Genomic DNA, 24252 nt, shown 5'->3' with positions numbered 1-24252 from the left:
GAAGTAAGCATATTACAGGTATTGCTTGGCGGTACCCAAGATGAGCTAGCCAGCCGAGGTGCATTGCAGTTGGTGACTAAGCCGTGGAATAAACAACCGCTTGACTCCAATTCTTCTATTTTCATCACTCGACTTGGAAGGATCAATTATCCACGCCGCAAACTAGAGCTGCCAGACGGATGGCGGCTATCGAGTCACTGGAGATGAGCTCCCCGTGAACGGATGAATCGCATATAGCTAGAATGCTTTTCCGATTCCTTACCCTCATATTTCTTCACAGTTTACTAATACTGCTACCAACACCACAATGCAATGACATATGCCCTTGCACGCTCACACCACCAGAACGGCTCTGGATCGGCGCTCCGGCTCGGCGTACCCCTGGGTCCACGATCCGGAATCCCACGTATAACTGATACTATCCAGCAGAGCCACCCCGCAAAAGCATCCCTTCTCCGCACTGCGAATTGGGTCTTTTGCCATCTGATAGTCTACTACGATGTATACTAGCCGTGTAGTCATGGGCTGGGAAACCCGAGGATTTCCCCAAACAGCTAGCCAGCGGCAGCCCTGTTTTTCCTAGAGCTGCCGCTTTCCCCACCATCATCAGCACTTGCTTGGGCTGAGGTTGTCGGAAAAGGGTTGCCCTCACATCTACTTGGCCGAAACGGTAAACGGGTCTATTGGATTTGGAGAAAAAAAGCTGAAGATTGTAACAGATCACTTAAACTAATAAGGGTTAAAAGAAAAAAAAAACGTGGAGGGTGGTGATCGAAAAAGGCATGATTAGGTCTAGCGGAAGACGAGACGAAAAAAAAGGTGATGGTTGCATTTCGGCAACGCTGTGCTTGCGGGGGTGGCGTGTGAGATGCACTGCGACGCTGGCCTGACCTGACAAGCTGTGGGAAGTGAGCCGTCGGGAAAAGGAAGCTCTCTTTTTGTTTCTTTGTTGCCTTCTTTTTCTTCTTTTTGCCTTGCCAGGGCTGATTCAGGAGGAGAGAGCTGTTTTCCTTTGGACAATCACTTCCAAGCTTCTGTGGATATTCTTTCTCGACTTCAACTCTTGCTTCTCGCAATAGGACCTTTGTTGACTGCCAATTGCGAGTCTGGGCATTGGGCTGGCTGCATTTTGCTTGGCCATCTGACGAAGTCAAGTAATTGTCCGATATAGGAGAGAGAGAGAGCTGCCATACCTTGTACAGCTGCCTTGATAGCTGCTGTTGCGTCTTCGTCTCACTTTCAATACCGCCTCCATCGCCTTTTGATACCCTTCAGTCTTGCACGATGTCGACCACGGCGCCCACGCAGAAGCCGCCGCAGCAGGTATGCGACAACTGTCGCTTCCGCAAAATGAAGTGCGACCGCGGCCTGCCGTGCAGCAACTGCGTCGTCTCGTCCATTCCCTGCCGCTACTTGCACACGCTTCGCCGCAAAGGACCGCGAGGAGGCAAAGGCCGTCGATTGTCCCAGATCAGGCAGGGCCTCACGGAGCCTGACAAGAACCACTTCGACGTCAGCACGCCGGCGACGCAGATCCAGTTCGGCGCCTTGGAGGAATCGAATAGGAGTCGCGGGGCAGCAGCAGGGCCTGGCGGGCAACACAATCCACTCCTGGCTCTTGCGTCTGCGTCGGGGATCGCGACGGAGCACGACAAGCAGAGGCTGGCGGTGGCCCTGGCGGCGCATGTGCAGGTGTTTATGAAGCACCTGTTCCCCATCATGCCGGTGATCAATGACAGGGAGCTTCTGGCCGACTCGCTGCGCCTGGACGAGCTGGCTCCGTCGCGCTATGCCTTTCTGCTGTCTCTCTGTGCCGCAACGCGGATCCAGCTGAAGCTGGACAACGCGCAAGAGTATGACGAAACCTCAGTCGGCATCAACACGTCGCTGGATTCGCCTCTCACGGGCGAGGCGCTGCTGGCCGCTGCTGAGCAGGCCCGGCTGCAGTTCAACGTGGTGGATGACCTGAGCCTGGACACGCTGCTGACCTCCTTCTTCCTCTTTGCGGGCTACGGCAACTTGGAGAAGCACTCGCATGCTTGGTTCTACCTGAACCAGGCTATCTCGCTTGCTCTGTCGATAGGGTTACATAGCGAGTCGGCCTACAGCAATCTTCAGGAGAATGAGCGGGAGATGAGACGGCGGATATTCTGGCTGTTATTTGTGACGGAGAGGTAAGCTGCTTGAAAACCCAGCTCTTCATTTCATGTAAACCAAGCTTTGAGACTAATTGACAAAATTTTTGACAGGACATATGCTCTTCAGCATCGACGGCCAGTGATGCTGCGAAACACAATCTCAAAGCCCCAGATTGTCGACTCAGACTGCCCCATTGTCATGCACGACTTTGTCAACCACGTCCGCCTATTCGAGCTGCTGCCGTGCTCTCTCTACGAGTGGCAGCCTCACACCGACGGATGCCAGCCGCAGGGCGTCGCCCTCAGCCACTCGATCAGCAACAAGCTCTCCGCCGTGCAGCCGGCAGAGTCCGTCATGGAAAGCCAGAGATTCGACACGCTGGTCACGCAGCAGTGGCTCCGCGTGTCCATGTGGCGGCTTGCCTTTGGCTCCAAGCCGAATCTTGTCTATGGCCAGGGCCTGGTGCCTGCGCTTGGCCTGCCGTTTGATGCTGGCAAGTCCATCATGAAGGCCCTGGGGTCTGTGAGCCAGAGCTCAAAGGACTGTCACGGAATCGCCATTGTAAGTTGCTCATGAGAAAATGTCGAGTCCCTAATACTTGAAAGCTAACCGTCTATGAATTTGAAGGAGCAAAAACTCTTTGATATCGGAATGAGTCTGGCAGATGCGTCCATGTCTGCTTCACCCATGCCGTCTTTCGAATTCGGGCCTCAGGACCTCCTAGTCTCAGTGACCAAGTTCCTCGGCCGCATCCGCGGATGCCAATCCCACTTATTACCAAAGCTCTTGAAACACTCGGAAATGATTCTCGGCTTTTCGAACCCCATTGCCGGCATCGATGTCCATTGGCCAGCACTCTTGGAGGAGGTGCCAGAAACTGTGGGTGACTTGGCTACACAGGGAGACGAGTCATCGAGTAGTACGGGTAGCTGGCAAGATGCGTGCGATTTGACCATGCTGGAGCCTGGCGCGGCGTCGTTTATGACGCTGTCGTGCGACGATTCGCCGTTTGACGCTGAGCAGGTGCATATAGCAGGACAGGTGGAGATTGCATGAGATTCACGTCTGGATCCAAGTTCTCAAGCGTGTCTTTTCTCCTTCTTTTTTGGGATACATCTTTTTTTTTTTTTGGAGAGATGTAATATTCTTTCTTGGTTCATGGTATTGGAATTATTGGGGAGCGATAATAATGTTCTATGAGTTATGTCTATGTTATATGCCTTATGATGACTGTGCGGTTTCTACCAAACCAAGCAAATCAAACAGAGATATCCTTTCTCATCTTTGGAATACTCATCTCTCTCTCTCTCTCTCTCTCTCTCTCTCTCTCTCTCTCTTTTCCAATGAGTGAAACTCCGAATTGGCTGATCAATCCAGATTTCTTCCCTTCTCTTTCCCACCACTTCAAAGCTCATCCCTCAAAAGACTCTTTCTCGCAGAATCCTGTCCGCTAATGCTCTGCAGCCTAAACACCTTTGCAGAATGTCTCGGCACGCGCACCTTGATCTCGCCGCCCGCCTCAACAGTACCGATCCGCTCGCCAAACAATCTCGGATCCCGCCGGTCCAATCCCTCGGCGTAGGGCACCTCCGTGGCGTTGTACCAGCCGGCCTTGCTCTGCAGAAACTCCCTCCGAGCGTCGGCGCCCTTGGCATCCAGCAGCGCCTGGGCGTCGTCGGTGCTCATCCGCGCGCCGGAGCTTCCCCACAGGTCGTGGATGGCCCAGTCCTGCCGGATCTGCGGGGCGGTGCCCACGCCGTCCATGACGAAGATGTCCTCGAGCGCGGCGGCCATGTCGAGATCCGCGGCGGCGGCGTTGAGGAATATGACGACCTGGTCGCCGTTGGCCAGGGGTCCGCTCCAGACGTGCGCCTCGCCGACGCCGTGGCGGTCCCGCGGCACGTCAAGATTGCGCTGGATGCGCTGGACGGCGCGGCCGCGGGGGTCCTGGTTGAGGGCGATGATGGCGGGGTTGTTGACGATGGCGAGGGCCGAGGCCGTCATGGAGCGCAGGTCGTTGCCCAGCAGCAGGGGGGGACTTGAGGGCTGCCCACATGGAGAAGTGCGCTTTGTACTGTTTGGACGAGATCAGTCCATGCAAGTGGGAGTCTATACTGTCCTCTCTCTTTCACACGTATCGAATGAATGGCCTGCTCACTCACCTCTTCTTCAGTCATGCCGCCGTGGCCAACCTCGAGCATGTCCAGGTCGTTCCACCCCCCCGGCAGCCCCCGATCAATGTACGGCGCCACCTTGTTGACAATCGCCAGCACGGAGCAGTGCGTGCCGGGCGCGATGCATTCCGGGTCGGCGGCATTGGTGCACGAGCACAGGTCGTCGGGACGCGCAAACGAGTCGTAGATGTCGCCCGAGATGCGCCATGAATTGGCAATGGATCCTCCCCACTGACCCCCCATTGCGCGACGGGAAAATTAGCCTTCTTGCTTCCTCTTCTTCCTCGTCCTCTCTCCTCTTTTCTCTCGCATTGGTGCGCGTATACCAGTGAGGGGGGGAGGGGGTTGGTCTTGATTGGCTTACAGTGTGGACATAGTCCTCGCCCCAGCTGCACAGGCTGTACAGCATGGCCCGCCCCGTCTTCTTGATGGCCTCGGCCATGGCGTTGAAGCGGTTAAACGACACGAGCGGCGTGCCGAAGCGGCCCATGTGGTAGCAGTTGTCGTACTTGAGGTAGTCGACGCCCCAGTCGGCGAAGCTCTGCGCGTCGGCCTCTTCGTAGTCGAGCGATCCGGCTATATTCCCGTCGTTGTTATTAGCCTCTCTTTCTCTCTCTCTCCCTCTCATTTTTCCGAAGTCCTCTCGAGAGGAAAAAGAGGATTCATCTCTGCATCTCACCGTATCGTGCGCACGTCATCTCGCCCGCGCTCGAGTACATGCCAAACAGGAACCCCTGCTCGTGCAGCGCATCCGCCACGGCGCCCATCCCGTCGGGAAACTTTGCGCTGTCGGCCACGAGCTTGCCGTTGTCGTCCCGGCCGGAGGACCAGCAGTCGTCCAGCACGACGTATTTGTAGCCCAAGTCTTGCAGGCCGTATTCCGTGAGCAGCTTGGAGGTGTCGAGGAGGAGGGTGGAGGAGACGGAGCAGGCAAAGGTGTTCCAGTTGTTCTGTTTATGAGGATTCCACGTGAGTCTTGTTCTTCCTTGATTCTCTATTCAAAAACAATACAACAGTGACATACCCATCCCATCTGAGGAGTTCTCGCCAGCCCGTTCCTGGCAGCTCGGACGCCGCTTGCGGAGAGGGCAACCAAGAGCCCTTCCTTTGGGAATCTCATCTTTTTGTGACTGTATTGAAACCACGCAAAAAAAAAAAAAAAAAAAAAAACAATGAAGAAAAAAGACAGAGAGCAAGTCTAATGGCAAACGAGGAGAAGAGCCGACGGAGAAAGGTATTGGAAAAAAGTAGGAGGAGGAGGGGAAACGGAATCTCCGTTTTGTGAACGCGTCGCTGATATAATATACCCAATCCCACCTCCACCCATTATCTAAACTAGGGAGGCCATCCGTCTATCAAAAGGCGACGAATGCCAAACCGCCTTCACTGATATGCTTAGGAAATTACAAAGAAGAGATAACGATACCAAAAACCGTTATCAGGCAGCAGCCAGAGCTCTCATGCTGTTCCCCATATCGTCCTCGCCCTTGGATTTCGTCCTTTTGTTGCGGTCAATTAATCGGAGGCATCTGTGATTCGTAGATAAAAACACTGTTAGGGGAATTTATCGTCGATCCAATCGAATAATAGACATTGGGTGGGATCCCGTGGGAGTTTATTCGGAATAAAAGCTGGCGACTCCACATGGGCTGGTGATTGGCTGTTTTTTTCAGCTGTGAGATCTGGGGAGACATGGCTTGTTAGTGAGATCCTAGTGGAATATAAATGCACTAGATTCTGCTAGGGAATATTGCTGAAAAGGGCAAATCTGGGGTAGAGTTGGCCGAAGCATAGGCTGCCCACGTATAAAAGACCCGAAGGCTTTTTCCAGTCAAGCAGAATGCTAGTCGGTATTCTGATGGTGTTGGAAGCCATTTCCTAGAACAGCCCACTAGTATTCACTTGCGTATGATTCACTGTTCTTGCAAAAGCACCCAAGATTGAATAATTCATTCTCCATTAGCATAGCTCTACTACACAACCGTCTTCCACAATGGCAGCATGGGCATGATGCCTTCCACCTATTCATCCCTCATGGCAGAGCATCGCTCTGGAAAGCGTCAATCTTGTAGCTGGCAAATTTCCGCGCCGGCACTCTTCTTGCAAACAAAATGTCCAACTCCTCATAAGTTCGGTCCTTGGACTCCGGCAGCCGAAAGTAGGCCCAAACAAAGGTGATAAAGGCAGTGCCTCCCCATACAAAGCCCGTGTAGCCCTTGAGATTCCACTCAGTCGGGTTCATAAAGTACGGCTGCAGGACGCCGGCGACGATACTAGCAATGGCGTACGCATTGCGAGCCAAGCAGACAGTCTTTTGACGAAGGCGCGTGGATCCAAGCTCTGCTGGCAAGGCCCAGCCAAGCTGTCCAGCGGAAAGCTGGAAGACAAAGGTCCATATGAGGGTCAACACAGCCTGGGCCATGCCAATGTTGTGATCGCTCGTCTTGGCGTTGAGGCCGCCGATGATGATTAAAATAATTGACATGACAAACATGCCAGTGACATACGCCGTGCGGCGTCCGACGTACGGCATGACCAAGATCCAGGAAACAATGGTGCCAAACAGCGCCATGCCGTTTCCACCGACGTTGAGGTGGTAGGTTTGAGTTGTGGTGAGGCCAACCTGTTGGAAGAAGTAGGTCGAGTTGTAGGCAAAGTTGAGACCGGAGAGTACTTGACCGGAAAACACAACGCAAGCAATCTCTGTACGGCGAAGTTCAAAGCCTTTGAAGCAGTCCCAGTAGGATGTACCCACCTCCAACTGCTCCTCTAGATTGTTGGTGTAGATGATCAGATTGAGGCTCTCCTGCAGCTCTTCTTCGGAAGGGTTTGAGCGTAGTTTTCTCAACGACTCCTTGGCCTCTGCGTGGCGTCCCTGGCGGACGAGGTGCCAAGGAGAGTCTGGGGCAAACCAGATGATGGGGAATAGAACAACTGGCCAAAACCATTGAATGGCAAAAGGCACTCTGTACGACCACTCAGTTGTGTTATTGACGAGGCCAGCCATGATGCCCGCTGAGATGAGCTGTCCAATGATGAAGCACATGTTCGTCCAGCTGGTTAGATACACTCGCAGAGTCATTGGCAGAACCTCCGAGGCATAAGCTGGGGCAGTCGTGGCAAAAATACCCCAAGGAAGGCCACACAGAAGCTCGCCGACGAGGAGAACCTTTGTGTTTGGCGCAAAGAAGACGATGAAGATAAATGCGCTCAACGCCACAAGAGAGGCCAGAATAACTCGGACATGGCCAAACTTCATCACGAGATAGCCATTGAGAAGCGTGCCAAAGAAGGATCCAACACCGGAAGCATTTCCGAGACCAGCCTGCCAAGGGGCCGTAAGCTGGTAGTTACCAGAAGCCTCGTTGAATTTGCCGTATTTCTTGGCGAATTCGGGATATGCATAAAAGTTGCCCAAGAGATTGGTATCGTAGCCCTCCATGATGACACAGGCGGACACAACCAGACACCAGAAGATGGCTTTGGGATAGAGGCGGAGGGCCTGGAGGGGAGCCAGATTATGCTCGGCCTCGGCGCCCTGCTTCGCCTTGTCCGTGATTTCATTGATGTCGTATTTCTCATCGGCTTCAATAGGAAGATCTTCTGTGTGGGTCACCCCCAGATTTGACTTCTCCATGATGGCGTTTTGGCGGCGAGTTTTATGGTGGAGAATCTGGGCGATCAAAAGTAGAGCCCCCTCTATATATAAGGGTAAAAAAGGAGCAGAAGAAAAGGAAGAAGCAAAGAGCTTATGAATGTCGGTAAGCAAGACGCAAGAAAAGACTATGCGTGTCTTAGTCTTAGTCTTATCTTGGCCAATGTGATTCCTTGTCTCACCCTTTTTCGGTGACACCAGCCAAATGTCGTCAAGGAAGAAGCACAAACATCGTGACGAGGCCCTGCTTTATAGACTCGCCAGCTTGCCACACCTCATAGGAATACAGCCTCAATAGCGACTAGCTCTTTCTCGCCAGTTGGAGCGATTCCGAAGAGACACATTGTTTCTGCTGCTAATCAAAGAGAAAAGTTGTTTGCTTTCGTCGAATTAGCTTACATGGGTGTTGCAACTCGGCTCATCTGTTCCACCCCGCAATTGGCCATTCCGTACCAGGATCAGGCCAGCCTTGTAAAAGCATGGACTATTTACCCCGGACCGACTATTCTCTTTGGCGGTAAACGAGCACAGCCTATAGGCATGGAGGTGCTGGTGCTTTGGTTCGCATAACAGAGCTCGTGTGCCGATAATTTCCCCATTTGGATTTTCTTCCCAGTGACAGCGCGGGGTTAGACGAGGAAGAGGTAAGAAGTTTTGGCGGCTTTGCAGGGGCCAGTGATGAGAATTGTCGGGAAAAGCCTGTTTATGCAACCCTGTGTAATTCTGTGTTGAGGCCGTCCGATAAGCCCAGCTAGCTGGGTCTGAGTATGGCACGTTTGCCCCCGGAAGCGATCATGCGACATATGCTTGCTGCGAGCGTTACAACGGTCGGCTTCGGAAGTATCGCCAAACTCGAGCTGGATGCACCATGGCGGCAGAAAACCCATAGTACCCGTGATGCCCCTCTAGCAGCTGAAAGAATGGCGACATGGCTAATAGATCCGGGGCCAGCAATAGTATCTCGGAGTATCTCACGGAGGATATAGGCACTTGGCAAAGACCTTTGTTCTCCGGGAATGCCCCCTTTGGGATCTGTACGCACTTAACAATCCATTGTTAGACTGGTTGGCGATTTGTTTCTCTCGCATAGCGCAGCTGAAAACAAGAAGATTCAAGCTATCGATGCAATGGATTCCAGAGTTACCACCGCAACCGTTCAGGCCACTGTGCTAAACGCATTGTCCGGGGTATTTGCTCAAGGCATTTTGGCGTATCGCAAAGGAGTTAGTGGAAATGCTGTGAGATTCGTTGTTGGATGGCATTGCTAATAGCCCGGTCTTCGTTTGTTAGGCTGTCGATGAGATTGATTTCTCTTCCATACTGCGCTTCATCGTGTACACGGTGCTCACAACGCCTCCCAACTATAGATGGCAGGAATTCCTGGAGCAAACGTTTCCAACCACAACAGAGCTAAAGGAAGACGTCCAATCTTTAAAGGACAAGCCATCTCCATCTCCATCTCAAGATGCGGTGGCCGGTGGTAAGCTCAACGTCGCCAACACGGCAGCCAAGTTCTTCCTGGATCAAGGACTTGGAGCACCAGTCAACACGCTCCTGTTCATCTGCCTGATGGGCCAGATGAATCTTCAGGGCTACGACGGCATCCTGAGTAGCGTTGTAAGCGTGAGTACTGCAGCACTCCCCCCAAACACTAATGATATGGGATCTAGATAGGCTGATCAAGAGCTGTAGGACTTCTGGCCCATGTTGTTTGCGGGATACCGAGTATGGCCGATTGTCTGCCTGCTGAACTTGGTCGTCGTGCCGTTCGATTACCGACAGCTTGTTGGTAGCATTGCTGGGCTTGGCTGGGGAGTGTTTCTTAGCCTCAGCCAGATAAAATAGATGCCCGACTGAGCAGTCGGAAGTATTCAAGGCATCTGAATGACGAGTTGAAAAGCATGATGATGAGGTAGATTAGAGGATACAGAGCTTAGGCATAGCCTGGTCACAACAAAGATCCTGTCTGGTGATGGAATTGGTTTCTGCGTAACGGAATCGACCTGGACGAAGCACTCGTAGAGCAACCGCCAGCGGAAAGTTAGCCGTGACTGGGCGGCCAAACATTTTACCCGGCAAATGGCCTCGTCGAGGCTTTTCCGCCTCATTTGTTTTTCCGTCCACGACCTCTCCGCCCTTTTCCGTCCCTTTGCCTTTCATCCCTATTATTCCTCTTAGTTACTTTTACAACTTCCGTCGGCTAGAAATCGCATTATTGCCATGTCAATCTCGACTAAGCTCGTTTGATTTTAGTAGTCGTATCCGTAGTTGCGGCCAAGATGCCTTTTAGCAGTACCCCAGACGGCACAGAATGGCTAAATCCCCGGTGGTGACAACTCCAGGGGTGGCATCATCTCCGCATCGAACCCCAGGAATTCCCCATACTCTTCTCCGCATTAGATCGGTGCAACCCAATGGTACGGAATCGTCATAGCTTATTTCTCTACTATCGTGGCCTAGAACATGCAGTCACTGCCATTGTACGGAGCTTGTGTCCTCTCGTCTGTGAGTAAGCCTTGGCGGAGGGTGCAGAGCCGAGCAATCCTCCGCTGCGAGCTGCCGAGAACATACCGCCGGATAGTTGAGTTCCGTGCAAAGAGTAGTCGTAAACACTCGCTTCTGCTCGCAGAGTAGTATTAGAATACATGAATAGAAATGATATAAAGTAGCTACGTTGGAGCCTGACTGTGTCTTGTAAATTCTGGCTCGGATCTTCTAGATTAAGGGCTTGGAGTGTGTCGGTTCAACACTCTTGATCCTTCTCAGGGTAATATCAGCTCGTCATAGACCCTCTACCACATTTTTGTCATTTTAAAAGCTTGGAATCATGGCAAACAGCCTCCTATCAGCGTTGCTGCTCGGTTTGAGCGCAACTGGGGCCGTGGCAGCTCCCAATGCCAAACGGACGTTAAACCAAGGAGGAGCACCGCTCAAGGTCATCTCTTACAAGGAAACGCCCAATGGATTCCGCAGCTCTGCCCGTGGGTGGAACTCGTTCGGCATCCAGGCAAATCCCCAGACTCTCCCTAGTTTCAAACTTGATCAAGAGCATGTCATTGAACAGTGTGATCGTCTGGTCGGCCTCCCTGGATATGATACCTGCAGCTTGGACTCGGGTTGGTCTGTTGGAGGAAACGGCGACGAGTATGGCCGTATCATTTACGACGATACGGTCTTTGATATTCCCAAATTGGCAGACCATCTTCACAGCAAGGGTTTGAAGATGGGCGTCTACATTGTGCCAGGTGCTTTCCTCGCAGATGTCAACAAGACCATCATTCACACGGATGTTAAGATTGGCGATGTTTGCCATGGTAACGAGGGCCTTGTAAGATGCATTTTCGACTTCACGCAGCCTGCCGCGCAGCTGTGGCACAACTCTGCCGCCGATCTGTTTGCTTCGTGGTAAGTGCCAAACACATGTTGTTACTTTTATTCTGTTGCTGTCACTCTCTACTTGAACTGTGTTAATAATAAATGTTTTTAGGGGAGTTGACTTTGTGAAACTCGACTTCGTCACTCCTGGCTCGCCTGATAATGGCCAAATGCTCCCTGCTGATGGAAGCGGCTCCGTCATCGCATGGCACAAGGCTATTAAGCAAACTGGCCGCAAGATGAGACTCGACATTTCCTGGAAGCTTGACCGGACCCAAAAGTATTTCAACATCTGGAACTCAAATGCCGATTCCATGAGAACCGACCAGGACCTCAACAATAGCGGCCAGTCGTCGTTTGTATCGTGGGCTACTGTTCAGCGAGCCTTTGACAACTACCGCCAATTCATCGTTGCCGGCTTGCAGCTTTTTGACCACTTAAACATCTACCCCGACATGGATAACCTTCTTGTCGGCAACAACGCCACAACCTCCGGGATCACAGACGCACAGCGGCAGACAGTCATGACGCACTACATCGGAGCAGGCGCCAACCTGATTCTGGGCTCTGATCTCACCAATCTCGACAAGTTTGGCGTCAACCTGCTAACCAACAAAGCGGCACAGGCTGTGGCCACCTTTACTGCACAGTATCCTATACAGCCGCGCAACCCCGGTACCGGTGGGCAGGACTCCCAGCAGCTCCAGGCCTGGATCGCAGGACCTGCTCCCAACGGCCAAGCTGTTGTCGTGCTCGCCAACTACGGCCCCGACCTCGGCCAGGGAGGATTCAACGGCACCAGCACCGACGTCGAGTTGGTTTCAGCTTCGTGGAAGGATTTGGGGATCAAGGGAACTTATCGTGTCCATGACGTTTGGAACAACAAGGACCTGGGCAGCCAGAAGAGCGGCGTCAAGGCCAGCTTGGGACCCGGCGAAAGCGTTCTCTTGACGCTGACTCGGGTATAAGAGGCTATAGGCGGAGAAAAGAGCCCGGTTGAGTGGCTATTTTGCAAGTTAGCTAGACAGACATAGAGAATAAAACAACATCGAAAGCAAATGCATCACTCGGGCGTCATCCTGTGCTGGTAAGCTGTGCTGTCAATATGCACGTAGGGTGCATCGTTGAGACAACTACTGGGGCCTGCAAAGCGGCCCAGCATGCGTGGCATTGCAGAATGCCTGCTAGGTAGTATTTGCAACACGGGGAATGCTGCAGACTGCATATCTGCACATGTAGCAGACAAAAGACAATGAATACTGTAAGGTATCGAATATCCAGCCAGTGACAGCAACACGATATCCTCTTTCAGGCCTCAACACTTGCACTAGCATAATCTCGTCAGCCTAGAGGAGCCACTTGGGCCATTCCACGGGGTCACTGTATGCATTGGCCATCATCAGAACTGCTAAGAGCTCAACACATGGCCTTGACATGGCATGACGAGAGAGCGCCGGACATTCATGCATATCTTGGGCATTAGCAAAACGACTGACAGCTTGACGAATCACGTTCCGCAGAGCGTTGTATGACGGAGGACGGAGAAAGTGATGTTACGTCTGAAGCTGCATTGTTGTAGCCAGGCTTGCCTAGGCTTGCCCAAGTGGTGGTCACCAGCCACATGTCGTGCGATCAAAAGGGGGTCCAGCTTTGGCCGTTTCATGCAGTCTGCTGTGCGCCACACTCAACGACGCACGTGTGGCTTGTCACGGTACCCCCTCCGTGCCACTTTCGGTTCGATCAGAAGAGCGTAGGTGGTCATAACTCAAGCCATAGCTCGATGCTATTGTCATTTAGCTTTCATCGGTTCATCCCACTCCTATTTAGCTTCTCGACACTCCCTCTCATCCGATTTCCTGTCCAATTGCTTGTTTTTGAGCCACCGATTGTCTTTCGCAGACGGTTAAAGAAAGCTCATGCCGTCTTTGTGTTGCTAAGCTCCCAAGTGTGTAGCAGCAACGATGAATGGCCACTTTTCCGCCGTCGGCGACCAGCCGGCGAACGGCAACTATGAACATGGCTGCCAGGTCATCGACGAGGAAAAAGAGTTCAAGTATGTTCTACGAGACCATATTCCTCCGGTAATTGGGCGTTGGGAATAGATAAGAAGCTGATACGAAATCCCTCGCTACTCTAGCCCCAACTTGAACGATTATCTCCAGACCACGCGAGTTGCTGAAGCGGGCTTCAACTACCACCTCATCTCAGTCTTCGGATCCCAGTCTACGGGAAAGTCAACCCTTCTGAACCACCTCTTCGGTACCACCTTCTCTGTCATGTCCGAGACGGAGCGCCGTCAGACGACAAAGGGAATATGGCTGTCCAAGAACAAGCGGGAGACAAGCTCTGGAACCAAGATGGCAGATAACATCCTCGTCATGGATGTCGAAGGAACCGACGGCCGAGAGCGCGGAGAAGACCAAGACTTTGAGCGAAAGAGTGCCCTGTTTGCACTGGCCACCAGTGAAGTTTTGTTGGTCAATATTTGGGAGCACCAGGTTGGCTTGTACCAGGGAGCAAACATGGGTCTGCTCAAGACGGTGTTTGAAGTCAACATGCAGCTGTTCTTGAAAGATAAGAAGTAAAGACTTTCCCCTCATCAACTTGATAAATCGCGAGAAATCCATGGCTTGCACTGCAGTCCATTTCGGCATCACGTGCTAACAGTCTATTGCAGCTCTGCCCCCCCGATCTCTCCTATTCTTCGTCATTCGAGATCATCTTGGAGTGACTCCCTTGTCTGCTCTCCAAAACACGTTGATCCAAGATCTGACCAAGATCTGGTCCTCAATCTCCAAGCCACAAGGCCTTGAGCAATCTCGCATCGAGGACTACTTTGACTTTGGCTTTGCGGCCTTGCCTCACAAGATTCTACAGGGAGAGAAGTTTGAGAGCGAAGTCGCGAACCTTGGAGCAAGATTTAGCACTGGGCACCGAAATGGCAACGCAGAGCTTGAGGGCGGCATCCTTCTGCCTGAATACCACAGGCGAATCCCTGCGGACGGATTGTCCGTCTATGCTGAAGGTATTTGGGACCAAATCGTGAACAACAAGGATCTGGATCTTCCGACCCAACAAGAACTCCTTGCCCAGTTCCGATGCGACGAGATTTCTCGAGAAGTTCTTCTGGCCTTTGACACAGTTTTGACCCCACTAGAGGAGAAGCAGGCTGAAGCTTCCAAGCTTGGCAAGCCAATTGTGCTTCCTGATCTGGGTGCTGCCGCCAGTGAAGCCCGCGAAAAATGCTTCAAGGCTTTTGAGGTCCAGGCTAGCCGATACCACAAGGGCGTCTATTCTCGAAAGAAGCAGGAGTTGGAGAGCAAAGTTGATGGGCGACTCAAGACCTTGTACCAGGGCCAAATCGCGGCAGCTCACAAAGCCGGAGTCGCTGCCTTTAGCGAGGCCGTTTCAAACAAGGTAAAGGCAGGGCAAAAGGCTGGCGGAGGTTACGAATTTGCCGAGATTGTTTCCAACGAAAAGAAGAAGACCACGGAAATCTTTAAGGCGGAAGTAGACGGCTTGGCGATTGAGGGTGTCGAGTGGACTAACTTTGTGTCTCAATCTCAACTATTTGAGGCCGAGCTTGATGAGGTTAGTGGCAAGCTCCGCAAGGATGAGATTCGACGACTGGCCACACGAGTGGAGCGCTGGGTCAAGTCAAGGTTGGGCGATGCCGTCGGCTTGGAATTCAACAAACTGGGATCCGGTAGAGGAGGCTCAGGGGCTCCTGAAGAGGGCCAAAAGCCGGCGACGGAAAAGGATCTTTGGGACAGAATCTGGCACGTCTTTACTGACGTAGTCCGCGAGGCTGAAGGACGATTTGCCGACCGAGCCAAGAGCTTCGATGCCAGTGATGCTGAGGTTGAAGTTGGCTTATGGCGTCTTCGACGAAAGAGTTGGACGGCATTGCGAGAGAAGATTGAAGAGGAGGTCATGGAGGGTAACATCCTCTTGAAGCTTAGAGAGAACTTTGAGGACAAGTTCCGATATGACGAGGCTGGTGTGCCGCGAATCTGGAGGCCAACAGATGATATAGAGGGCATTTACACAAAGGCACGAGAGTCTACGCTCACGCTCATCCCCCTTCTTTCAAAATTCAAGCTCCTGTCTTCTCAGAAGGCGCCTGAACTGGTCGAATTCATAGGCGCACAGCCTAGCGGAGTCGAAGCTGGCGATGAAGAAGATCTTACCCCGATTGGCGGTGTTGATGAAGAGGATGGCAAGAGTCTTGAAGAGGAGATGACAGTGCTGAGCGAGAATAAGCGACAGGATTTGGTCGTGCGTTTCAAGAAGACGGCCGATGGCGTGTATGTCGAGGCCAAGCGAAGCGCCATTGGCGGCATGACGCAGGTGCCATGGTACTTTTACGTGCTTCTTCTCGTTCTCGGCTGGAACGAAATCTGGATGGGTAAGTCTATTCGCGTCTATACATTCATTGACCTTTGCTGACTCGTGATTTAGTCCTGCGCAACCCGCTCATGTTCATTCTTCTTATCCTGATCGGTGGAGGAACTTATACCGCGTGGTATCTCAACCTCTTGGGCCCCATGATGCAGATGAGCAACGCTGCCGTCAACCAGGGCATGGACATTGCCAAGCAACAGCTGCGTGAGTTTGTTACCAACTCAGACACCGCGCGACAGGCACTGGCCATGCCGGCGAGGCAAGACAGCGACATCAGCATGGACACGCTGGATAGCCGAGGACAGAAGAAGAATGAGTCTGAGAGCCTGGATGACATGTAGATGCGTAAAAGGGAAAAAGTTATAAAATGGTAAATTGATAGACGGCATATGACGAGAATAAACGCCTCCATGTACAAACCCTTATGACATTGTCGGATTTTGATAGCACAATAGCGTATAGCATTGATAAGCAAATAGGATACCACTAATGTCTATAAAATAAAAACAAGATGATTTATTCATTTCGAGCCAGATATATGCCAAACGCCGATTTCATCCCATACCATTGACTTGATTTGATGTATATAACCAGCCGTCATTCCGTTTCATTACGCCAATACTCTTTATCCAAGATGATGATAACCTTGGTACGAATCTAATGCACCCCTAGCCTTTTTCTTCTCCCAAAACCTTCTCTCAGAATGCTTCTTGGCTAGCTGGCGTTCCAAACCATGACGCCAGCTCACTCCCCTGCTTCTCCTCGCCCCCCCGATGCAAAGAAATCCGTCAGTCTGCTCGTTTCGCCATCTTCGTCAGCCGGCCACTCAACCTTGACACCGTTGCCCTTGCCCTCAAGCAAATCCTTGGCCGTGCTCCAGCTAAAGCGGCACTCGGGCCCCCAGCCAAAGAGAGGATGCATGTTGTTCCTCAGCCACGTTGAAGTCTTGGAGTCTGATGGGTATCCCGAGCCCCATTCCATGGTGCCTTCTTCGACGGGAACCTCTTCGCCGTTGGCAACAGCAGTGGCGACTTGACGGGCGTGGAATAGCTTCTCAAGAGCTGCGTCGCGGGAGACTTTTGCGCAGACGGAAGCGGCACTGACGCAGGCATATAGACTGTCGGCCTTTTTGGCGACGGTGACTTTGGCAGTTGGGAAGACGCGCTGGAGTTTGGCCTGGTAAGAGGCCGGAGGGCCGATGGTGTCGACGTAAATCTCTTTAATGTTGACGCCCTTTGCGTACACAGCTCTGATGAGGTCCATGGTGGCGTCCATGGCCTGGGCGTTGAGGTTGTACGGCACCGGCCTCAGCATGTTTGCGCCAATGTCCCTCGCCGACAGCGCCGTCGTGGCCCAGCCGCAGGACTCGTGCAGATCCGACCCGGGCGTGCACAGCGTCTCCATGAGCTGCGACCGCACCGCCGCCGAGAGGACCTTGGAGTCGTCGAAGTGGTGCGTGTCCCGGAGGAGAGGATCCGAGATGTCGGCCGGCAGGAAGAAGATGCCGTAGACCATGGGGCCGAGCACGGGGCCGCGGCCGGCTTCGTCGACGCCTAGGACGCAGGGCGGGGCGGAGGACGGGTCGGACGGGTCGGTTGGGAGGAGAGACGGCGGGATGGGCGAGAAGTGGGAGAAGGTGGCGCCGGAGAGGAGGGCATCGCGGTGGTCGGAGACGGAGGGCGGCGTGAAGGTGCCGGAGGGGGAAGAAGAGGCGGCGACGGCGGGTGCGGTGTCCTCTTCCATGGCGAAGGGCTGGTGAGGCAGGGACTGCGGTGGGTGGAAGTGAGGGTTGAGTTTGGGATGGCGATGCTGGAATATGGTGTTGAAGCAGGATCCGATCTGTAGTGGCCTTGTTGGAGAGATCCTCGAAGCAATTGGTGGAGATTGTGATTGAGTCTCTATCAAGAAGCAATCAATCAACAGCACACTTCGAATTGATGCGTGCTATTGCTCTCTGTGCTTGTTTCGAAGCGACACCACAGTCGAATTGGCAGATGCTTGCCAGTGCTAGTCAATTATCATCAACGGATCAATATCTTGCCCCTCGACGCGTCTTTCACTGCTCCAGACGCGTTGCGCTTAAACAGGTGCCAACGCTGGGACCTGCAGCCCGTAGTACAGCACCCTCATCCAGTAAAGCTCGCCGCTGGAGCTCAGCAACGCGCGCTAAAGCCGTCTGGAAAATCGGCCCCATGAGCCAGCATACCTCAGCCCAGCAGCTTTCTGCCAGCGCATAGCAGTGATTGATTGATCCGTTGAATCTTCCAGCTATGCTTCTGCTCCCAACCTCCCAAAACCCCCGCCCTAAAAAATTTACCTGATTCGCCCATGCGTGAGTAACGGCATAGCACCAGAGGAGTGAGAGCTCTCATTGCTGCTTGACATTCTGCCAACACGTCAACAGCCACTAAAAAAGCGCGTCGCCGAAACCTTGAGCCGAAACTCTGCGCAAACACGAAGCTTGCTTAGCGTCGCTTTTTGCGATTGAAGCTGCGAGAAACCTCCCAATTTCCTGGAGGAGGAGGAATCAATTGGAGGGACTTTCTTTTCCATCCTTGACTATTGACCCTCTCCCTCCCTTCTCTTTCTCTGCAAAACCGAAAATATCCGATATTCATCTTTTAAATCATGCCTAGAGGCGGCGGCGGGCGAAGAGGCGGCGACTCCTCAGCTGAGCCCGAAGCTATCCATGAGCTTGGAGTTCGAGGCCGGTACGTTGGAAAACTCATCCTGGAGAAAGAGAGGGAACGGAACCAAAGGCGAAAAGGCACACACAAAGATTCCAGCGGCGTTTACGGGCGGGATTTGACAATCTGCTGGCTATGCGGGCAGCGCTGATATCTTGGTGCGAATAGGAAAACAGGCGCTTTCTTGAAGGACACTGGCGAGCGCGATGAGCATGGCATGCAGCCTCTGGACGCCATTTTCTCGTCGCCGGGCGATGCAGAGGCTCATCAGGATGAGTCCGGGAGTGAGGATATGGAGATATCATCAAGTGAGCCGAGCTTCTTTGCCATGCGGATTCGCTGGGCGCCATCGCTGTCAGCAGCGCGCAAGACATGGCTGACTCGTATCTGTTACGAAATCTAGGTGCTGGGCCAGGGCCGCGAACAGTCCTCAAGAACCGGCACAGCTTCCAGTACTTCTTCCTCCCCACGATCTAATCTCTCAGAACGAATCCCCAGCTTACCAGTTGCAGAAATGCGACATCATCTTCCCCGACGCGCAATCCGAGCGCCGAGAAAGCAGCTCGAAGGCTCGACTTTTCAGGGAAAGCAGGAAACAAAGCGGCGGCCAAGACGAACGGAAAGCCCAAGGCGGCTGCGGTCAATGGCGTTTCACGGCGACTAGACGATTCAGAGTCGGAAGAGTTGGACGACGTCATGGGCAAGGGCGAAAACGGCGCGGCTACTGACGATGTAGCTGAGGAGTCCATGTTGATGGTTGATTCAGCACAGCCATCACCACAGAAGAAGCGCGGTAAGCAAGCCAAGGAAGCTCCGCCATCGAAGCCCAAAGCGCCCAAAGTTGCCACGCGAGCTCCGGCGAGACTACCTTCAGAGGAATCAGAACCTGAACAAGAGGAGCCCGAAGAAGAGGAGCCAGAGCAGGAAGAGCCAGAAGAGGAGCCGCCTAGTACCAAACAAAAGGGCCGGCCAGCAAAGCAGGATCAGAAATCGTCGTCTCAGCCATCGAAGAAGCGAGGGCCGCCGCGAAAGTCCCCACGCGAAGATACCCCTGAAGAATCACGAGAGCCATCTGAAGAGGAGGAAGTGGAAGAGGAGGAAGAGGATGCGGCGCCGCGGAAGAAGCAGCGCACAACAACCGCTAAAGCCGGTTCATCAAAGCCAAAACCTTCAAGTAAAGGCAAAGCCGCTGCTCCTGCTCGAGGGAACATCGTTGTACCAGTATCAACGGGGGCCAAGAGCAAGCCCAAAGCTGAGCCCAAGACCAAAGGCCGACCTGGACGAAAACCCAAGAATGCCGGCGCAGGTGGAGACGAAGATGGAGATGTTGGGGAGACTTCTTTTGCGGCGCTGCAGCGTGGGCCGCCTATGCCCAAATCTCGAGGCCTGGTATCTTTGCGCAAGGATCTGGACGATACAATGACGCAGACAAGATCCGGACGACACTCTTACCGGCCGGTCCAGTACTGGAGGGGCGAACAGGTGGTCCGAGAAGATGAGGAGCAGGCGGACATGTTTGCCAAGGACCGGTTCGTTTTACCGAGCATCAAAGAGATTGTCCGCGTGCCTGAAGAAGAGGCCCGCAGTAGGAACACTGCTTCAAAGAGCAAAGGACGGCCCAAACCGAAGAAGCCCGTGGTGGAAGAAGAATATGAAGAATGGGAGGTCAGTCCCGGCACCATGGAGGGCGAGATTGTAATATGGGAGACCGAACATGAGGAGCACCCCCCAGCAGACGATGAGCCTGTCCAAGTAACGGACGAGCGCATCGCCATCTCGGCCAAAGCGGTACAGACGTCGGAGATTCGTGATGCGACATTCCGGTTCGCAAAGACGTTGACGATGCCGTTCATGGGTGCTGGCGTGGTCGATCTGCCTCCAGGGGGAGAGAAGCGGCCCAAGAACTCGAGGAAGATGCACATGGTCTTTTTCGTGCATACCGGAAAGGTCATGGTGACGATCAACGAGGTGCAGTTTCGCATATCAGCGGGCGGTATGTGGTTTGTACCAAGAGGTGAGCTTCCCCCCCTTTCAACTTGCTGTGTGACGGTTGCAAGAGTTCTAACTTTTGGATCTCAACAGGCAACTACTACAGCATTACGAATGACTACGACAACCCTAGTCGAGTATTCTTCTGCCAAGCCTGTGAAATATCACCCTCGCAGTTTGAAGCTTCACAAATGAGCATAGGAGCATGATCAATAGCCCTCCCTTTTTTCCCATATCATATATCATATACCATCTCAGCCATGTCCCATCACGACCGTCCGACCACCCTCACGCCTTCTTACTGTGGTATACCAAAACACGCAAGATGCAACCTTTTCTTCTTCTTTCTTTTCTTCCACGCTCACAGCATGCGAAAATTGACCGAATCCTCTCAATTCTTCTCTAATCTTTGTACCACCCTCCTGTTATCTTTTTCATATGCTACTTTTTTCTTCTTCCTTCTCTACGTCTTTGCCAATGATTGATGAAAACATGCAGGAAAGGGGGGGGTAAGGGGGGAAGAAGAGTGTCATTTGTTCCATTTGTTTTTGAACCCTTTGAAAAGGCGCAAGGCGGGATTTGCTGTACGGATTAAAGCGAGGAAGGGGCTTTCGGGAGAAGGGAGTAATTGGCGGATTTTTTTTTTTTTTTTACATAATGTAAAGCAAGCTTCTTTATTTGGAGGTGTTGAAAAACAAAGTGCAAATTTTGCCTTTTCCCTCTCTCCTTTTCCTTTGCATCAACGTATACCTACTGTGCTTGTTTACTTGTATGATTTTTTGGTAATTCATGTCTACTATGCATGCGATTTTCAATATCTTTACGCTGGATATGAATATAATATGTTGAACGTGATGAGGCAGAATAGTGGCTTATTTACTATATAATACAGTACATACAAGGAGCATCGCCATGGCATCTCTCTCAGAAAAACAACCAAATCAAAACTCCTCATTCAGAATCTTCTTCAAGCCCGCCATCTCATAATCCATCTTTGCAATCTTTCTCTGTCCCACATCCAACTTGCTCAGCAGATACATGACCCGACCCGCCGACTCTCCCGTATGTCGTGGCAGGCCGCCCAGCAGCTGCAGCTCCTTTTCCACGGCATCAATGTTCTTGGCCTCCACCTTTGACATTTCAGTCAGCACCGCCAAGTCCATCTTTGCGCGAAGCACGCGGTCCTTGACGAGCACGCCGAATGCCGCCTGGTGGAGCGGTTTGCCAGCCGTGATGGTCTGAGGTCGTCCCTGGTGGGTGTTGACTGTGATGAGCTCGGCGCCGGCAAGGCTCTCGATGGCGGCTTCTCCGTCGTTTGCAAAGGAGGTGAGGGAAGAGGCAAATGTGGGTGTGAGAAGGACTTGGTGGTATCGCAAAGTCGGATTATCGGCGAGGGCTTTGATCAGGTGCCACGCTTGTTCGGTAGACCATCTCCTGTCCGCGTCGGCTGTCCTTCCAAGAAGATACATCTTGACAATGTCTGTCGCATCTTCAGTGACGATTTCTTCCACTGCCTCGCGAGGAGCTTGTCCCGCCTTGAGTCGTCGAGCGAGAAACTCAAGGTCTGTCAGACGGCCTCCCAGCACCCTTATGCCTTCGTCCAGTCCAGCCATGTTCGGTCGCTTGGATTGTTGCTTCTCGTCTATGCCTTGTTCCGCTTCTTCTAGAGCCTCACGTTTTAGACCCTCTTCTACGCGGGTGACGACAAAGTTCTTTGCGACATCGACATCCAAGTCGCCCAGTGATAGGGTGCGGAAAACTCGGTCTGGCATAGCTTTTGTGAGTGACTTTGAGTAAGCGGAGTCGCTGGTGAGGAATACAACGTGGGCAACGTTATTCTGCACTATAGTCGCTGCCCACTCCGCAATCATGTCATAGACAATGCTAGACTCTTCATTTTTATGGAGGAAGTTGTCAACAACAATGATTGGTCGCTGCTCCGGGTGCGCTTCCAAGTAGGCATCTTCGGAGAGACTGGCGTCCTTGTCTGACTTGTGTCGAGCCGAAAGTGCGACGCTCTTGAGAGCTGAAGCAGTAGTATGCAAGATCTTGTTTAGCTGCGATTCCAGAGTCTCGGAAAATCCAGACTTGACACCAGTTGTGCCCTGAACCGCAAGATCAATCATGCTGCTAATGTTGTTTGCCCACGAGAATACCGGGCGATATCCAACTGCGGCTGCAAGCCTCTTGATTGTACCAGCTTCACCATTGGCTTCTATAATGGGCTTGCAGTCGATGAGGACTACATTCTTGCGGTCGTTCAGAGTTTGGGTCATTACCATCTCTGCCTTTCCTGAGCCTCTGGGACCAGTGACGACAATAAAAGTATCGGAGCTGCCGTCCAGCCAGCTTTGAAGCTGCTCAATGAGGTCTTTGCGGTGTTTCCATATTGTGCCAAGGCCTTCTATATGCTCTTCTTTCCTGTAGAAAGAAAAGGTACCCGCCTGTGACTTGAACCACTTGTAAATCCTCCAGTCAGTGTAGCGAAGAGAGTGCTGTACATGTACTGTGATGAAGAACTCTCGGATAGGATCAAAGATGACGACTGAGACACCTGCGATGAGAGCCGCCACGATTGGAATGACAATTCGGGGATGTGTTGTAAGCCAGTTCCAGATGCTGTGGGCCTTTTCCTTCTGCACGTAAGAGAGCCGCAGTTTGGTTCCGTTCTTGCCACCTCCCTGAGCTTCGTTGACGACAAAACCATGCAGACAGTTTCGAGCCATGATAGTATCACGTAACCCAGGAAAGCCAATCTGAGCATATCTCGGCGTGAGCTTTGAATCAGCAGGCTGAGGGATAATGTCTGCAATTTTGCCGTATCGACGGAACAAGCTATAGAGAACCTCTTCGGGAAGCTCTTCAGCAGCGGCACCCGGTTCAGGGGGGACAAATTCGACCATGAGCATCTGGGAGGGGTAGCGATGAAGATCCTCTAACCAGGGAACGCCGCGGACAGTACGAGCTTTGATTCCGCGAAACGGATTGAACCACGGTTTGATGGGCTCTTCTTTAAGCTTGTTTAGCAGCTTGGCTATTTACCGCAGTCAGTCATCACGAGTAATGTCAAAATGACTCGGCCCAATCGACTTACCTTCAATCTCCGATACACTCAGGCTAGAATCGTACTCAAATTTGACAAAGGCTCCACCGTCTTTGAGTCGCGGCAGAATCTCTGTCACCTTGATAGGCAAGTTCTTTGGTATGGCCCTCTTTACCAATTGAATGGGATCCATGATCCCCAAAGAGGAGCTGTTGAAGCGCTTGAGTAGGTCTGACACGTGTCTATCCGTCTCTACCTGACGACTCAACAGCGAACTGAGTCTGATGGGAAACAAGTCTAGAAGAATCCGAACCAAGTCAGCAAAAGCACACACGGTTCAAAGAGCTCACATTGACAAAGCCTCACTATCGAAAAAGAGAATCGCCTCATTGGGCTTGACGTCGAACCGCCCGCTCTCCTGCTCTTCCGAGGGCGTCAAATCCTGCTTCCTCGCTTCATCATTCACAGGCGCCGCCACTGTCGCCTCCCAGGCCCGCTGCCCAGCTCGATATCGCATCAGCCCATGGTCGGCCTGTCTCCTGGCCACATGAAGTCGAGTCGCAGGCCACGATCGCAGCGCTCGGGTGCCGTTGGATCGCGCCGCCAGCGACGCAAGCCGTTGCGAGGGAATCATGACAGCTCGTCGCTACAAAAGATGCACATTTCGCCAATTCATGCAAAGGGAGAAGAGAGCCAAGTCAAGTCATGTTATTTAGTGGTGGTGGTATCCAGCTTGAATTATAGCATGATGAGCTAGCTTGGCTAGCACAGGGCCAATGAGGTCAT

The 24252-nt window shown here is 52.6% G+C and overlaps 11 protein-coding genes across 11 annotated transcripts; 6 read left to right on the top strand and 5 right to left on the bottom strand.

The window, feature by feature from the left end:
• The first annotated feature begins 138 nt into the window (after positions 1 to 138).
• On the top strand, positions 139 to 3476 carry TrAtP1_005778 (uncharacterized protein). The gene is made up of 3 exons (XM_014088906.2): positions 139 to 2174; positions 2250 to 2700; positions 2767 to 3476. Exons 1-3 carry the CDS (start codon positions 1285 to 1287, stop codon positions 3193 to 3195), a joined length of 1770 nt encoding a protein of 589 aa, XP_013944381.2. The 5' UTR covers positions 139 to 1284; the 3' UTR covers positions 3196 to 3476.
• On the bottom strand, positions 3451 to 4631 carry TrAtP1_005777 (uncharacterized protein). Its single transcript, XM_066112856.1, has one exon. The coding sequence runs from the start codon at positions 4141 to 4143 to the stop codon at positions 3544 to 3546; it is 600 nt and encodes a 199-aa protein (XP_065968942.1). The 5' UTR covers positions 4144 to 4631; the 3' UTR covers positions 3451 to 3543.
• Positions 4043 to 5845, bottom strand: TrAtP1_005776 (uncharacterized protein; the record flags this gene model as incomplete). Its single annotated transcript, XM_014089487.2, has 5 exons — positions 5338 to 5845; positions 4993 to 5263; positions 4678 to 4889; positions 4302 to 4544; positions 4043 to 4213 (listed from the first exon to the last, which is right to left on the bottom strand). The coding sequence occupies exons 1-5, from the start codon at positions 5431 to 5433 to the stop codon at positions 4043 to 4045; spliced, it is 993 nt and encodes a 330-aa protein (XP_013944962.2). The 5' UTR covers positions 5434 to 5845.
• A 500-nt stretch (positions 5846 to 6345) lies between these two features.
• On the bottom strand, positions 6346 to 7950 carry TrAtP1_005775 (uncharacterized protein; the record flags this gene model as incomplete). Its single annotated transcript, XM_014089067.2, has 1 exon — positions 6346 to 7950. The coding sequence occupies one exon, from the start codon at positions 7948 to 7950 to the stop codon at positions 6346 to 6348; it is 1605 nt and encodes a 534-aa protein (XP_013944542.2).
• Positions 7951 to 8493: 543 nt separating this feature from the next.
• TrAtP1_005774 (uncharacterized protein) lies at positions 8494 to 9891 on the top strand. Its single transcript, XM_014089068.2, has 4 exons — positions 8494 to 8612; positions 8920 to 9191; positions 9259 to 9591; positions 9661 to 9891. The coding sequence occupies exons 2-4, from the start codon at positions 9096 to 9098 to the stop codon at positions 9811 to 9813; spliced, it is 582 nt and encodes a 193-aa protein (XP_013944543.1). The 5' UTR covers positions 8494 to 8612; positions 8920 to 9095; the 3' UTR covers positions 9814 to 9891.
• Positions 9892 to 11513: 1622 nt separating this feature from the next.
• On the top strand, positions 11514 to 12311 carry TrAtP1_005773 (uncharacterized protein; the record flags this gene model as incomplete). Its single annotated transcript, XM_014089069.2, has 1 exon — positions 11514 to 12311. The coding sequence occupies one exon, from the start codon at positions 11514 to 11516 to the stop codon at positions 12309 to 12311; it is 798 nt and encodes a 265-aa protein (XP_013944544.2).
• A 993-nt stretch (positions 12312 to 13304) lies between these two features.
• Positions 13305 to 13928, top strand: TrAtP1_005772 (uncharacterized protein; the record flags this gene model as incomplete). Its single annotated transcript, XM_014089070.2, has 2 exons — positions 13305 to 13396; positions 13481 to 13928. The coding sequence occupies 2 exons, from the start codon at positions 13305 to 13307 to the stop codon at positions 13926 to 13928; spliced, it is 540 nt and encodes a 179-aa protein (XP_013944545.2).
• Positions 13929 to 15276: 1348 nt separating this feature from the next.
• Positions 15277 to 16088, top strand: TrAtP1_005771 (uncharacterized protein; the record flags this gene model as incomplete). Its single annotated transcript, XM_066112855.1, has 2 exons — positions 15277 to 15751; positions 15805 to 16088. 2 exons carry the CDS (start codon positions 15277 to 15279, stop codon positions 16086 to 16088), a joined length of 759 nt encoding a protein of 252 aa, XP_065968941.1.
• Positions 16089 to 16271: 183 nt separating this feature from the next.
• On the bottom strand, positions 16272 to 17950 carry TrAtP1_005770 (uncharacterized protein). Its single transcript, XM_014088903.3, has one exon. The coding sequence runs from the start codon at positions 17488 to 17490 to the stop codon at positions 16492 to 16494; it is 999 nt and encodes a 332-aa protein (XP_013944378.2). The 5' UTR covers positions 17491 to 17950; the 3' UTR covers positions 16272 to 16491.
• A 34-nt stretch (positions 17951 to 17984) lies between these two features.
• TrAtP1_005769 (uncharacterized protein) lies at positions 17985 to 21338 on the top strand. The gene is made up of 5 exons (XM_066112854.1): positions 17985 to 18458; positions 18603 to 18742; positions 18838 to 18886; positions 18947 to 20448; positions 20517 to 21338. Exons 1-5 carry the CDS (start codon positions 18376 to 18378, stop codon positions 20630 to 20632), a joined length of 1890 nt encoding a protein of 629 aa, XP_065968940.1. The 5' UTR covers positions 17985 to 18375; the 3' UTR covers positions 20633 to 21338.
• TrAtP1_005768 (uncharacterized protein) lies at positions 21280 to 24205 on the bottom strand. The gene is made up of 3 exons (XM_014089071.2): positions 23833 to 24205; positions 23518 to 23763; positions 21280 to 23457 (listed from the first exon to the last, which is right to left on the bottom strand). Exons 1-3 carry the CDS (start codon positions 24098 to 24100, stop codon positions 21365 to 21367), a joined length of 2607 nt encoding a protein of 868 aa, XP_013944546.2. The 5' UTR covers positions 24101 to 24205; the 3' UTR covers positions 21280 to 21364.
• Positions 24206 to 24252: the final 47 nt, after the last annotated feature.

The sequence above is a fragment of the Trichoderma atroviride genome, chromosome 3 (assembly GCF_020647795.1).
Source record: "Trichoderma atroviride chromosome 3, complete sequence".
NCBI classification, from domain to species: domain Eukaryota; kingdom Fungi; phylum Ascomycota; class Sordariomycetes; order Hypocreales; family Hypocreaceae; genus Trichoderma; species Trichoderma atroviride.
Note: the sequence above shows the minus strand (reverse complement) of the source record. Positions and strands in the feature narration are given on the sequence as shown.